A 12,487-nucleotide genomic window follows, 5' to 3' on the forward strand; every position below is an offset into this window, starting at 1 on the left:
GTGCTGGAGATTAAACTTGGTTAAACATTTCATGAATGCTCCGAATGATTCTTTCAAGTGCAGAAATAATACTTTGAAAAGGGGTGGGGGCAAACAGATCGCCGGGTTATTTTCATTACGCGCGCGCTGGGACCGCGGTGCTCATTAAAGATAAATATGTATGTGTGCTCGTAACACGGTCACGGCGAGCAGGCTGGCAGCTGTTCTTGTGGTTCTCAGGGTGCTGCTTCTCTTGAACATCCATCTCATTGTTCTTGTTCTTGTGTGCGCTGCGTGCATTGGTGGTCGCGCACTTGAGGGGGAAGTTGGTGCGCTCTTGCTGCTCAATGCGCCACTCGGGCAGACGCGAGCATCCCGCCGGACGAGCACAATTGAACTCGCAAAGCTTTTCCAGCCGGACTTGTTTCCAACGCGTCAAAAGGGAATTTATTTTCTCGTTGCTTTTGTTTGCGTGGCAATGGAATTCCTTCCCGTGGATTTAAAGTGAGCCCAACTTTGTGCATTTTCTTCCAACGAAGCTGTTTATCGTCAAGCGTGAGGAGAGGATGATGCTCGCTGGATTCTGTCTTCTTTTGCCTCTTTTAGGTACACGTCCACCTTTTTCATTTCGGGCTCATTTGTATTTCTTGTCTTGGCTGTGAGGGTGAAGCCTGGCGGGTTCGGGCTTGAGCAGAGCCCACGGTTCGTCCGAAGTGCAAACTCCGACGTCAGAAAGAGAAAGTCAGCCGGGAGCTTGTTTGCCGTGTCAGGACGATCAACTTTACTCCATAGAACTTTGAATACTTACAATGTAAATTCGAGTGTTTGATAGGAAAGCGTGCACAAAGCGTGAAGCAATTCAACTCCAAGAAGCTAATGCTTTCATGTAGCATAGCAGATTTACTTGTCTACTCTAGTTTGGTACAGATAATGAATGCTGTTAATGTTACTATGTATTATTCCAAATACTTTGAAGCTTTTATTTTGCTAAATCATCTAACCAGAATATCAGAAACAATCGTTTTTAAAAAAAAGTATAGTTATAGATAACATGATGAAATGAATGTTTTGTCCTAAACAAAATAATGATATATTGTGGTATAGCATTGGTTGGTCAGAAAATTGGAAAAAAAAATGTTCGTCATTGTTTTCCAAAGTAGAAGCAGATGTTTGCAAATGTCTTATTTTGCTGAAACACAAATATAATCAGTCTGCTTTTATGGAGGACCAGAGAACCCGGACAATATGTACTGTTGAGAGGCTGAAATTTCGACCATATGACGTTAAAATTGTTGCTAAACGAGTCATCGATCATCAAAATAGTTGCAATCGTTGGACCTTGAACTGCTTTGGGACCATTTGGTTCATCTTTGTGCCAAAACATTCTTCAAAATAAGGGTAGGGTGTCCGTGAAGTTCGGTCATACAGTACCTTTCTCGATTGGAAAACAAATGGATTGCCAACCTCTTGTGGCACCTGTAGGCAATTTCAAACCTTTTTATGCAGACAGCATTTCCTCACAGAATTTCGCAAGACTAAAAATGACATAATGGCTCTGCTTTGATGGATACTGTTTGTAATATGGGTGCCCCTTGACCTTTCCAGATGGGCTGCACGGGGTCGAGGAGGGCGGACGGGTGGCGCGCCCGGACTGCGTGCGGGCCAGCGAGCAGTGCCTGAAGGAGGCGTCATGCAGCAGCAAGTATCGCACCATGCGGCAGTGTGCCGCCGGCGCTGCCAAGGAGGGCAACTTCAGCGGGGTGCCACGCCGCGACGCTCAGGACGAGTGCCGCAGCGCCGTGGACGCTCTAAAGCAGAGCCCGCTCTACAACTGCCGCTGCAAAAGAGGCATGAAAAAGGAGAAGAACTGCCTGCGCATCTACTGGGGCATCTACCAGACCTTACAAGGTGTGTCTTCTCATGCGTCTGTATGGAGTAGAGGTGACATCAGCATGACTTGTTGACATGATTGCACACTCATCTCCTCACTGTGCCAAGTATTGTTACGTCTGTCTACATGTGTTGTGCGCCATATTTTGTTTGTTGCTTAAAGATTACCAGCAGCACAGATGCTATTTGTTAGCCCACATGTGGTCTTTGCCATTAGGGTTTAGCATGAAGCTAAACAGATTTGTAACTCAACTCAGCTTTGTAGAAAGACAAAAAACACAACCCAAAACAAAAGTAGCTGCACATCAAGTCAAAATGTTTGTCAAAATAAATAAAATCAAAATAAATAAATAAAATCTGTCATTTTTACAGCCGAGGCCATATTAGCCTCGTCAAAGGCAACAGAGTCCAAAAGTAGCACAGGGCTGCACATCCCCGTGTGGTCCAGCGCAGTCGTGACCGATCAGTCAGCCTCCCCTCAAAAATCGACCCACTCCTGACCCCTTTTATGCGCGCCTGCAAAGGCGATACAAACCTTGACCTCTGCAGTCGCTTTCTGCGGACATAATGGAGCTTGAAGGCCCTCAGCACTCGCCAGCTTCAAGGCTGAGCGAGAAAGAGGCGAGATAGCGAGCTGTGCGTGTGTGTCTGGGGTGGGGGGGGGCTAAACTCTGTTCCGTCAGTTCCTACGAGACGACTTGCGCTCGTGCGACGCCGCTGGCCAACCCGCCCAATCGAGCATGAGGCTGCCGTGGCTATCGACTGACCCGGATACCCGTGACACGCGTAAACAGCACGCCAATGTGCACACGAGGCCTGTCCTGCACATACTTCTGCTGAGTACCTCTTGTACGTTATGCTATTGTGTCCGCAGCTTCACATTTGTAACTAATTAAGCGCACCGCTTTCTGTGATGAATTGCAATTTTGCACTAAAAACGTACCACTCACATGCTATTTGAATTTGGCTCAGCAAATGACTTTCCGTTTCTCAAACAAGCGTCAGGCAAGTCAAAGTGCGAGTAAAACAACCGCCATTGATGTCATCTGTCTCTCTATGCTTTTGTTTTGTTATTGTGGTTACACTTTCACTGAAAGCAAAATATCCCAAGTGGCTCTCAGTCGGACCCCGAGTCAGTGTTTTATCTTTTCCGAGGCAGAATGCTTGCATGTGATGTTTGTAATGAGGAGTCTGCTAAGCGAGCGTCTTCATCATGTTGCAGGCAACGACTTTCTGGAGGAATCTCCCTACCAGCCCGTCAACAGTCGCTTGACCGATATTTTCCGCCTGGCCCCCATCATCGGTGAGTGGAGCCCATACCTTGCACGTCGTCGCTCGTCTTGTTCGTCCGAGAGCCTCCATAAAAGTCCAATGCCCCCCCCCCATATAATCCTTCTCCGCATGGAAGTGATCCCGCATGATGGAGATAACCTCTGAGTCTCATTGAGCAGTGTTGAAAGCTCGCATGAAGGTTGCTTGGATAACAGCGATGCACTTGTGTGGGAGATGGCAAAGTCGTCCAACTCTGTATTTAAGACTTACTCATTCTACTTAACGAGGGACTTGCAGTGTGAAAACCGCTCCAAGGATTTAAACAGTCGCACTGTAAACAAGCCGCAGACATTAGCCACGGCTGCTACCGAAGGGAGCGTTACAAGAACATTAAATGTCATTGGTCTGAGTTTTTTTGTGGGGCAACTGTTAGATGACATGCTTTGCAAGGTGACTTGAGCTAGGCCCTTGTGTCGCCGTCATCTTTCTCCTTGCTCAAACTGAGAAAATATGGTCTTCTGGTAATCAATGTGTTATTAATGTGTGTGTGCGTGTTTGTGTGTATGTGTGTGTGCGTGTACGCGTATGCGTGTGTGTGTGTGGGGGGGGGGGGGGGTGGGGCGTGCGCGTGCCGTGCGCGCATGTGTGCACTAAACTGTGCTCAGACCGAAATGGCAATTTTATGATTTTGCAATCTTCTTCCCGGTGTCTTGAGACCATCTGGCAAGCCGCAGGCTGAGATCGACATATCAAAGACACGTCAAATCAAAGTGAGGCAGGCGCTCAGCCTCCAAGACGTCCTCTTAGCCTCAGCGGGGGCTCGGCTGGCCTAAAAACAACAACAATGCGGTGCGGGTGACGCCGTAACGCGGGCGGGCGACAGCAGGATGCATAGCGTCACTCACCTATTTAGAACATGGAGGAGGCCAGTAAAAGCCAAAAACAAACATTGTATGGGTTATCATGGCTATGAGTCGTCCCCCCCACCCCACTCGAGCGCCCTCAGTTCAAAATGCTTTCGCAAGTTGTTTTCTTCTTTACTTTTTAACTTTTTAATGACAAGTTGAGCCTGAATGGTGTCTTTGTCTTTTTTTGTGGCGCGTGACTTGGCAAATGGTGTCACGCAAGGCCATCCTCTTTAGTCTCTGTGTTGATTTCTGCAACAATTAGTGCATCATTCTGCCAGTTGGTTGAGTTGAATGAGGTCAGCAAGCAATTGGACCTGAATGAATTGTGCACTTGTCTTTCTTCTGTACGTATTTCAAATGGCTCTTTTTGGGTGGAGACGGCGGCCTGTTTAGGCAGGTAGCTCAAATAATTTGCGCTTTTGATTCGAAAACGGGCTCGCACAAAGGCCCACTCTGTTCATATCCGTACAGCATCCCGTCGGGGCAGCAGATGAGTCGGGCTGTGGTTCTTTCTCTGGTTTCCCTTCAAGCTCCCTGCCCTGTTTAGTCTGCTTTGCTTCCTACAGCTGAGGCAGCGGCGCACGTTTCCCATCCCTGCCAAGTCGACGGCCGGACCGCAAACGACGCGGGTCTGCTGCGCCAAACAGCCTTTTAAAAGAAAGTGGCTTCCAAAGAAAGATGATGAGAGAAAGGTCCAGGTCAGGCTAAAACAAGTGACATAATGGAGTGTCTGGGCAGTGGCCAGATGTGCGCAAACTGATGAGATTGACATTAGGGCTTCCTCAAAGTGCCACGTAGGAATTTCTTCTTCTTTGTGTGCGAGCTGTAATGCAACATCCGCCAGGACCTGGCCAACTAAGCGTAGTTTCACAAGAGAAACTCAAGTGCAAGTGTGTGCAAACTTTTGTGCTCAAGGGCCATCTCTCATAGGAAATGAATTTGACATTTTTATTGAGTAAGCAATTCTTAGATGAGATCAATGAATTAAACATCAATTGAAAGGATGAATGAAACAACAATGGATTCTTTTTTCCTCATTTGAAGTTGCGACAGCTGTGTCTGAGCGGTCCAAGTCAGCATGCTGTCACTATGACAAATAAATTTGAATGAAACGCCAAACTCGCATTTTCAACATGAGTGTCCCAATATTTATGGAGCTGCCAAAGTTTTGCCACCCCTGCTGGAGTTTGGATTAGTAGCAAACCAGCCTGTGCTTTGGAGCGATTTCTTTTCCAACCTGCATGTTTGACAAGCGTCCATGCACTAATTACAAAGCACTTCCCGGCTTGTTAGGGATGTGTTCCCCCCCACCTCCCCCTCGCTTGCTGGCTCTGTGTGTGTGTTTAAATGTGTTTGTCTCGCCCCCTCGCTCGCTCCTTAATCCACGTCCTCCTCCTCCCTCTTGGCTGCCGGCAGAGCGTCACCCACGCGACGTGTCGACACTTCAAACGGCTGGCAGAAACCGTCGCGGAAACATCTGTTAGGGGGCGGCCGCCAGAAGCTGAAGATGCCCTCGGCAAGTGCTTCTCGATAAGTGGCAAACTCGTTTTGGGCCCGGGCGTTACACTTTCACGGATGTCACGCACGGTAGCGAGTGAATCATCTTTCCCCATTGGAAATTCCGTCGATCCGTTCAGACTCCACTTTTTGCAATGCTCATGTCAAATCCAAATGCATGCAAAGGCGCCATCTAGAGAGTCATGACAGTGATCAACAAAGTTGAGGTTCATGAAAAGCAGGAGCGGGCACTCGTGAGACCCCTCGCAGTGGAGCATAACGTCAGACAAAAAAGTCCAAATTGGCACAAATCCTCAGAGACGATTGGGCTTGACCTCTTAAAAAAAGAAATGTGTGTGATGGCAAAACAAAGATTTCAGATGAGGCTGTTTTTATTTTTCTTCTCTAGGAAGTCATTCGCTTGCTCCTTGGGGTGTTTTGAGTAAACCATTTCACAGAAATGTTGTGAAATTGAAAAAAAATGAACAAACCTCATTTGTCCTCTTTAAATCAAGTTAGTTTTCCCTCATGGTCTTCATTATTTGGGCTTTGTTCTACGAAATGGGGTCACCTTTTGGGGCCAGTCTGCATCAGAATGGAAGAGTCCCTCTGTCACACACCTCCGGAGTCTCTTCCTCTTTGCCCAATCAATAGAGCCTCGTGTAGGATTGGAAACTTGAGGCCCTGTCGACAACAATGTATTGATTTCTCTCTCTCTCTCTCGCTGTCTCTTTTTTTTGGGGAATTATTATTTTCCTCCCGAGCGGCTGTCCTCCTCCAGCGGTGCTCTTTTGCTCACGGAAGCTTCCGTGATGCCGTTGTCAGGTTTGGCTTTGGCTGACCTGGCGTTTGTGTTCATCTTTAATGGAAAGGCAAATGCAACAAGAGGAGAGCAATCCCGCACATCCATGTATTCACGCTCTTTTATTTGGAAGACATGAGGAGAAAGACATTTTGGCATTGGGAAGCACGATTTGAGAGCAAATCTTTTTTGGAATGACAGCGACTGTCAATGGTACAAATTGGATTGATTTGGGTAATGACATTCAGCAGTGTGTCGTGTCTTCACATGTCTTGAAAATGCCGTGTGTGTCAAAGTGGCTTGCCAGCAAGGCTCGCTTGCCAGCGAGGCTCGCTTGACGCGGTGGCTGCTCGTGGAAGCGCGCGCCACGGCCTGCTTCACAGATCACAAGCCTCTGCGGCGTACTTTTCTCCTGAAGTAGTCAGTCATCTCAAATTGGTCCGGCTCTGTTGCCATGGAGATGTTTACCGCCGCAGCTAGGAAAGGGAAGCAATGCGGCGTGTCCACAAATTATTAGCGACAGGTATTATGAAGGCTATTACCCAGTTTGAAATGCTCGAGCCAATCAGGCTCTCATTTCAGGAAAAGCTCGTCAAGGCATCGCCGGCTGGAATGAGTTTGAAAAGCATTTCTTTTACTTTTGGTGCCCGAGCCGTTATTCCCTCTCTGGAGATTTCAAGCCCCCTTGAAATGCTTTTGCTTCTGTCTGCGGTTTTGGCAGAATTCAGCCCTTTGACTTGGCAACGTGACATGTCGGCCTATCCAAAAGTGGCCTCAAAAAGTCAAGAATGAAGGAACTCAGCCAATTTGCTTTCAAATGCCTCACCATGCTAGTTTCCAGGCAAAATGTATCGGTCCGATCAATGTCTGGAAAAATTCAACAGGCAATTTGGTGGGCACGAGAAGAAGCCTCAACAGGCAGGAGCCCTGCTCACTGGGTTTGAGGAACCCATTTTCTGGTCTTTCATCTCGAGCTTTTTCATGATTGCTCCCATATTCGAAGCTCATCAACTGGACAGATGGCCGAATTGCATCATTCTGCCTATTGAGCCAGTTTGCGCTTGTAACGAAGACGTGGATGAGTTGTCAAATTGTGTCTTTGTTCCATCCCAATCCTTGCAAAGGGCAACGCCTGCAGCAACCCGCGGTGCCACCTGTCAGCCGGCCTCCTAATTCATCCCGCGTCACCGAGGTGGGGAGGCCAGACAGCCGGATCGCCGGGCTGCTGGCTGGACCGCCGGCTGGCTCGCGACGGGCCATGAAAACCATTTAGTCAAAGGCGAGCAGGTTTGAGCCCCTCAGAGAGACGTTTTATCGCATGTGAGGCTGCGGGGCGATTTGTCATCATTAATAAATGCGGCCGACAGCTTCAATCAGCGGGTGGTGGCCCAGCGCCAGATTCGGCAGGTCGGCCACCCGCCTTTGAAATGCCGCGCGTGCAATTAACTGTGGTGCGCGCACTGACGACTGAAATTTCATTTTTGGCTGTGGACAGGGAAAAGCAGGACCGCTGTGGCGTTATTTTTTTATTTTCTCGTAATTAGACCTCTTAAAAATGTGGAAAACGGCCGGCAAGGGTGTCCTTAGAATGTTGATTGCCATGGGAACGAGCCTACCCAAAATCATTCCCTCAATGGCAATTGGCTCCACATGCTGCTCGCCAGTAAACTTTTGTCAAGCGCTCAACCATCGCTGCAATGCTCCGCCCACATGCTGGATGAAAATTCTTTATGCGTCTAGTTTATGTTGCTCAGACCATTTACAGGTTTTGTATTGGGCAAAGCTGCAAAAAAAAATACTGGCAAAGACAACCGAGTACAAGGTGTTAAATGTGACGGGCAGATGCTCTCCCGCCTTTGTCACGACTTAAACGGTCCAAGTCAAGGGGCAGGCTTACCATTTGTCCACACAAAAAGAACTTTGAGCTGTGACAGGCGGCGTCCGGGAAGAGCAAAGCGCATGCGATTTGGTCTCGGGCTGCATTTGCATAATTCACGGCGATGCGTGCTAATAATTGTGCCTCTCAGGGTGCCGAGGATCTGCAGACAGGTGTGTTCCGGCTTAAATTGTCGACTTTGCTCCCAATGGATTTTCCCCCAGAGTGGACACCACACGGCGAGTCTTTGATTAAACACTCGTGTCACTTTCCCCAAAACAAGTGGGACTAGAGTTGTTCCTGTCCTTTTTAATGTATATTATATACGTGAATACAGTCATCTCCTGCCACATCCAAGTTCACGTCTCACAAGTTCAGTACAGTTTTGATTTGTTTTTAAGTGTTCAGTACTGCGCACCTCTTTTACGATTGAATGTAGCTTGTGAGCGGATAGAAATAATAAGATCATTTCTGATATTACAATACTTTTTGTGACTTTCCCGTTTGCTATTCGGCATGTGAGATATTTAGATATTCGTAGGCTAAAGACTCTGGTTTTGCGGCCCAATTTGTGTCGGCCATGTTGAATGAGGGCATTGATGCGCACATTTGCATTTGTTTCATCTGCAAGCACCTCTTTACCAACAACAACAGCAACAAAATCCATGTCCACGCGCGCGGCCCCAATTTGCCAGGCGGAAGCTGCCTCGGCGGGCTCCTCATTTGGTCGCATCGATCCGCTCGCCTCGCAAGCAATTGTTGGCTTTTCGGTGAGTAATGCGGGAAAACATCCCTCTGCTTGCTCGCCTCCTCTTTTGTGTTCCGCTTGGGAGAAAATGTCTCCGATCTTTGTGGTGCCAGCGAGTTGGCGGCAGATCATTGAGATGGCTTACAAAGATCAAACATGAAGGCGAAAGATGTTGCTTCTTCATCTCACACTGCCACTCCTCGTGGTTTTGCGTGACAGAGCAGGGCTCTATTTTACTTTCTTAAAATTGCTGCGACAGGCTGCAGGGGTTGGCTGGCAGTTGATTGGCTAACATTTAGAGTGACTTGCGCTATTGCAGCCAGACGCATTTACATCATCCGGTTGTGACAAACTCGGAGAAGAAGCAGAGGGACGTGAGTTTCAGGTATATCCCTTAAGCCGCACTCTCCCAATACAATATTGAGAAGTGCTGTCAACTTTTCAGACACAATCCCATTTTTGTACTTTCCACGTAGCGTCCCAAAAAAACTGTGTAAAAGACTAATGAAACTCAGCAAAGCCCTTGCCTTCGTCCCTCCCTCCCTGCCTACCTCCCCCTCAAGCTCTCTTCCAAAATGTGAGTCAGCTTCCCGTCTCGTTTGACTTACACCCCTCCGGCCTCCCTCTGGGCCGGTGCTCCTGAACTGAGCGCATTTCTTGCAGAGGGGACCCAATCCCGGAGCAACTCAGCCACTTTGTCTCTGCCTTGGGTGGGTGACCGGTCCCTGGGGGGCCCCTCTTCAACAGAACTTCAGGACCCCAGTAGAAACAGGAGGCCCCCCCCCCAACTGGGCCATACTGGGTAACATGACTGTGTGTGTGTGTGTGTGTGTGTGTCCGTGCGTGCGTGCGTGCGTGCGTGCGCGAGTTTGTGACGTCCAAAGACCAATGAGGACTTTCGCTTCCAATCATATTCAGTGAAGTAGACCCTGTCCCAAAGGTTTCTGGACCTCTTAAAGTGTTGCCTACCGATTGGGGTCTTCTTCTTGAATTAGCCTGTAGCAAAACCTAAACAACAGTTCTTGCAGTGCCAACACATACCAGTCTCCCATATGTTTCTGGAGTTCTCCCCCTCCCAAGCACTGTCTTCCTTCCGGCGCCAATCAATTCTGAACCATCCACGTAGCCAATTGGGGCCTTGGCAGCCCACTGAGAGAGTGGCTCCTTCATCGGTTAACGGCGGAAGTCTGACGGACGTGTCCTTCTGCAGATTGATGGACTGACGGGGGGAGCAAAGAACGTGCATGCCTCATTTCTGACAATCCCACTGTGTCATTGTCACATTTCCATTTTTGAGGGCGGGCGGGACACTCGAGGCTCCTCGCAGTCCACCCCGAGATGGAGATCTCATCGTCTTCATCGAGTGTGCCGAGCCATTGACCGTCCACAATGCGATGGACGCCATAAGTGTCTCTCAGCGCCCGTCATGCCCGAGTCTTGGCGCTGCTTACGTGTGCGCCTCTCCTTCAGCAACCGCTTTAATTAAAAAGGAATCCCCACGCTCCCCGACAGGAAGGGGGAAGCAGCCTGGGGCTTAACTATAAATGTTGCTTCTCCCCCAAAGTTGTCATGGAAAGAACTGACGATTTGCGCAGGCCCCAAACACGATTCGCAATAAATGAAATGGATTGGCCGCTTTCGCTTTTCACGTAGCGTTGTCGCGTGATTGTCAACGTCTTGCCCCGGAGAAACCTCGCTCCAATATTTAATATCAGCTCATATGTTTAATGGGCTTTCATAGTGCCTGAGGAAGCAGAAGGAAAAACACAATTTCCTCCACTTTTCTCCAATGGACGTTTGGCTAATTTTTTCATCAAAAGAGCAGAGTAGAAGTTCTCGAAAAATGCAAATTTTTGACGCGGTTCTGTGAGGAAAAGCCGACTTTGATTAACATAAAGAAGCTTTGTGCTGACCTCCCGCTTCAATTTTTCTCTCGCAACTCTCATTGCAAACTCCTGATGAATAATTAGACACTGGTGACGGGACAGGATTAGTATCTTTTATCGCACCTCCGAACACAAATAGAAGCGTGAGCACGAATGGAGGTGAGGCACCAAGCCATTGGAGGTTGTCCAGAGAAAGCTCAGCAGGCCGCCACTCCAACTTCTGCACTCACGGAGGGAAGAAGCCATGCGTGCGTGTCGAGCCGTTGGCGTGGTCTGCAGGGTGCTTCAACTTGAGAGATTTAGCCAGTCAAGGTTGAAATGTACTCGAGGTGGCAAATGAGCGTAAAGAGTGCTAGTGAGCGGGGGAGCAAAAAGTCCAAAAAGTGTGTAGTGGCGCAGTGACAGTCAAACGGCAAGTGTCCTCTGCCGGAAAGAAAAATATTTGTGGGCCTCGCTAAATTGGGAGGCCGCTTTCATTGGTCAGCTGAGTTGCCATTTCTACCCGAGTGACAAATCAACAGCTCAGAGCGAGCACGCTGTTTCTCTAACGTGCAGTAGTCAGACAGTCTTCTTAGTTTCACTTTGCTTCAAGTGTTGTGATTTGACCGTCTCCGGTTTCTTGACAATAAGCGAGTGATACGAACAGCTGCCAAAGAAAGTTGATTTTCATGTGTGCATTCATGATTTGAATGCATGTGGGAGGGGGGAAAAAAAAAAAAGTCCCACAACGCCATAAACTCCTAACTATTCTATGAAATTTTACTTTAAATTTGAATTTTGTTTCAGATTTTCTGCCAACATCCACCGAGCAAGAAACATGACGCATGCTTTATTTGTTTTAGTCGGCCGCAGCAAATTGTAAGGGATCGGACAGTACAGCCAAGTGCGTAGCGACAGATTTTATTGTGGAAGGGGATGATGGGAATAGCCGGCGCTGGAGCGGCGATCTGGCTGGGGTGAACAAGCAGTTCTGTGGATTCGAATTGTAAAGTCAGTTTCTCAGGGACAGATGAGCGAAGCATCACGGGACAGACTGACACTCGGGTCTGCTCTGGCGGCGCTGATATAGCGCTGTCCATGAGCCCGTGGCAGATGACGGCGATTCCACTGACAGGGGGGCGTGGTCCTGTCGCAGGTGGTGCCAGCACGTGACACAAATAGAAAATGGGCTTCGCGGGCTTTGTGTTCTTTCAATCATAAATCAGGATGGAAGAACATGAATGTGCATTTGTGTGTGTCGTGTGTCGTGTGTGTGTGCATGTGTGCGTGTGTGTGTGTGTGTGTGTGTGTGTGTGTGTGTGTGTGTGTGTGCGTGCACGCGCGCACACCCGCCACAACTAATCTTCGTGTCTACACAGCAGCTCGTGTGGCATATCAAGTAGCAGCAAATGGAGCGTGTCATGGAAAATGAACTCCCGCGTTTACTGACTTGGACTCTTTGGCCTGCTCAGTGCTGCGGGATGGCCGCTGGACCGCCCGCCCCAGCTTGCCGGGTGGCTTGGGCTCATTCGGTGAACGACACGAATCACCCAATTGGGCAAGGCTCATCCCAAATCAAAAAGTGGTCTGAAACATGTGACCCCCCATGAGAGTGAGGGGCTTCGGAGGCTGGACAGATGGACGTTGGCA

General features: G+C 48.7%; 1 protein-coding gene across 5 annotated transcripts in view; it reads left to right on the forward strand.

Annotated features, from left to right (window-relative positions):
* gfra1a (gdnf family receptor alpha 1a) overlaps positions 1-12,487 on the forward strand; it is a 30,025-nt gene that overhangs the window by 806 nt on the left and 16,732 nt on the right. Inside the window, exons 1-3 of one of the 5 annotated variants that reach the window (XM_088384728.1) lie at positions 105-585; positions 1,585-1,887; positions 3,092-3,172. In XM_088384728.1, the coding sequence (XP_088240854.1) occupies positions 546-585; positions 1,585-1,887; positions 3,092-3,172 (424 nt within the window). In that variant the 5' untranslated portion in view covers positions 105-545. Of the gene's footprint in view, positions 1-104; positions 586-1,281; positions 1,458-1,584; positions 1,888-1,917; positions 2,719-3,091; positions 3,173-12,487 lie in introns of those variants that run through there. The other 4 variants (XM_088384727.1, XM_088384730.1, XM_088384729.1 and 1 more) reach the window with 4 other exon arrangements.

The sequence above is a fragment of the Syngnathus floridae genome, chromosome 9 (assembly GCF_059516105.1).
Source record: "Syngnathus floridae isolate MCC-2025c chromosome 9, RoL_Sflo_1.0, whole genome shotgun sequence".
Lineage (NCBI taxonomy): Eukaryota > Metazoa > Chordata > Actinopteri > Syngnathiformes > Syngnathidae > Syngnathus > Syngnathus floridae.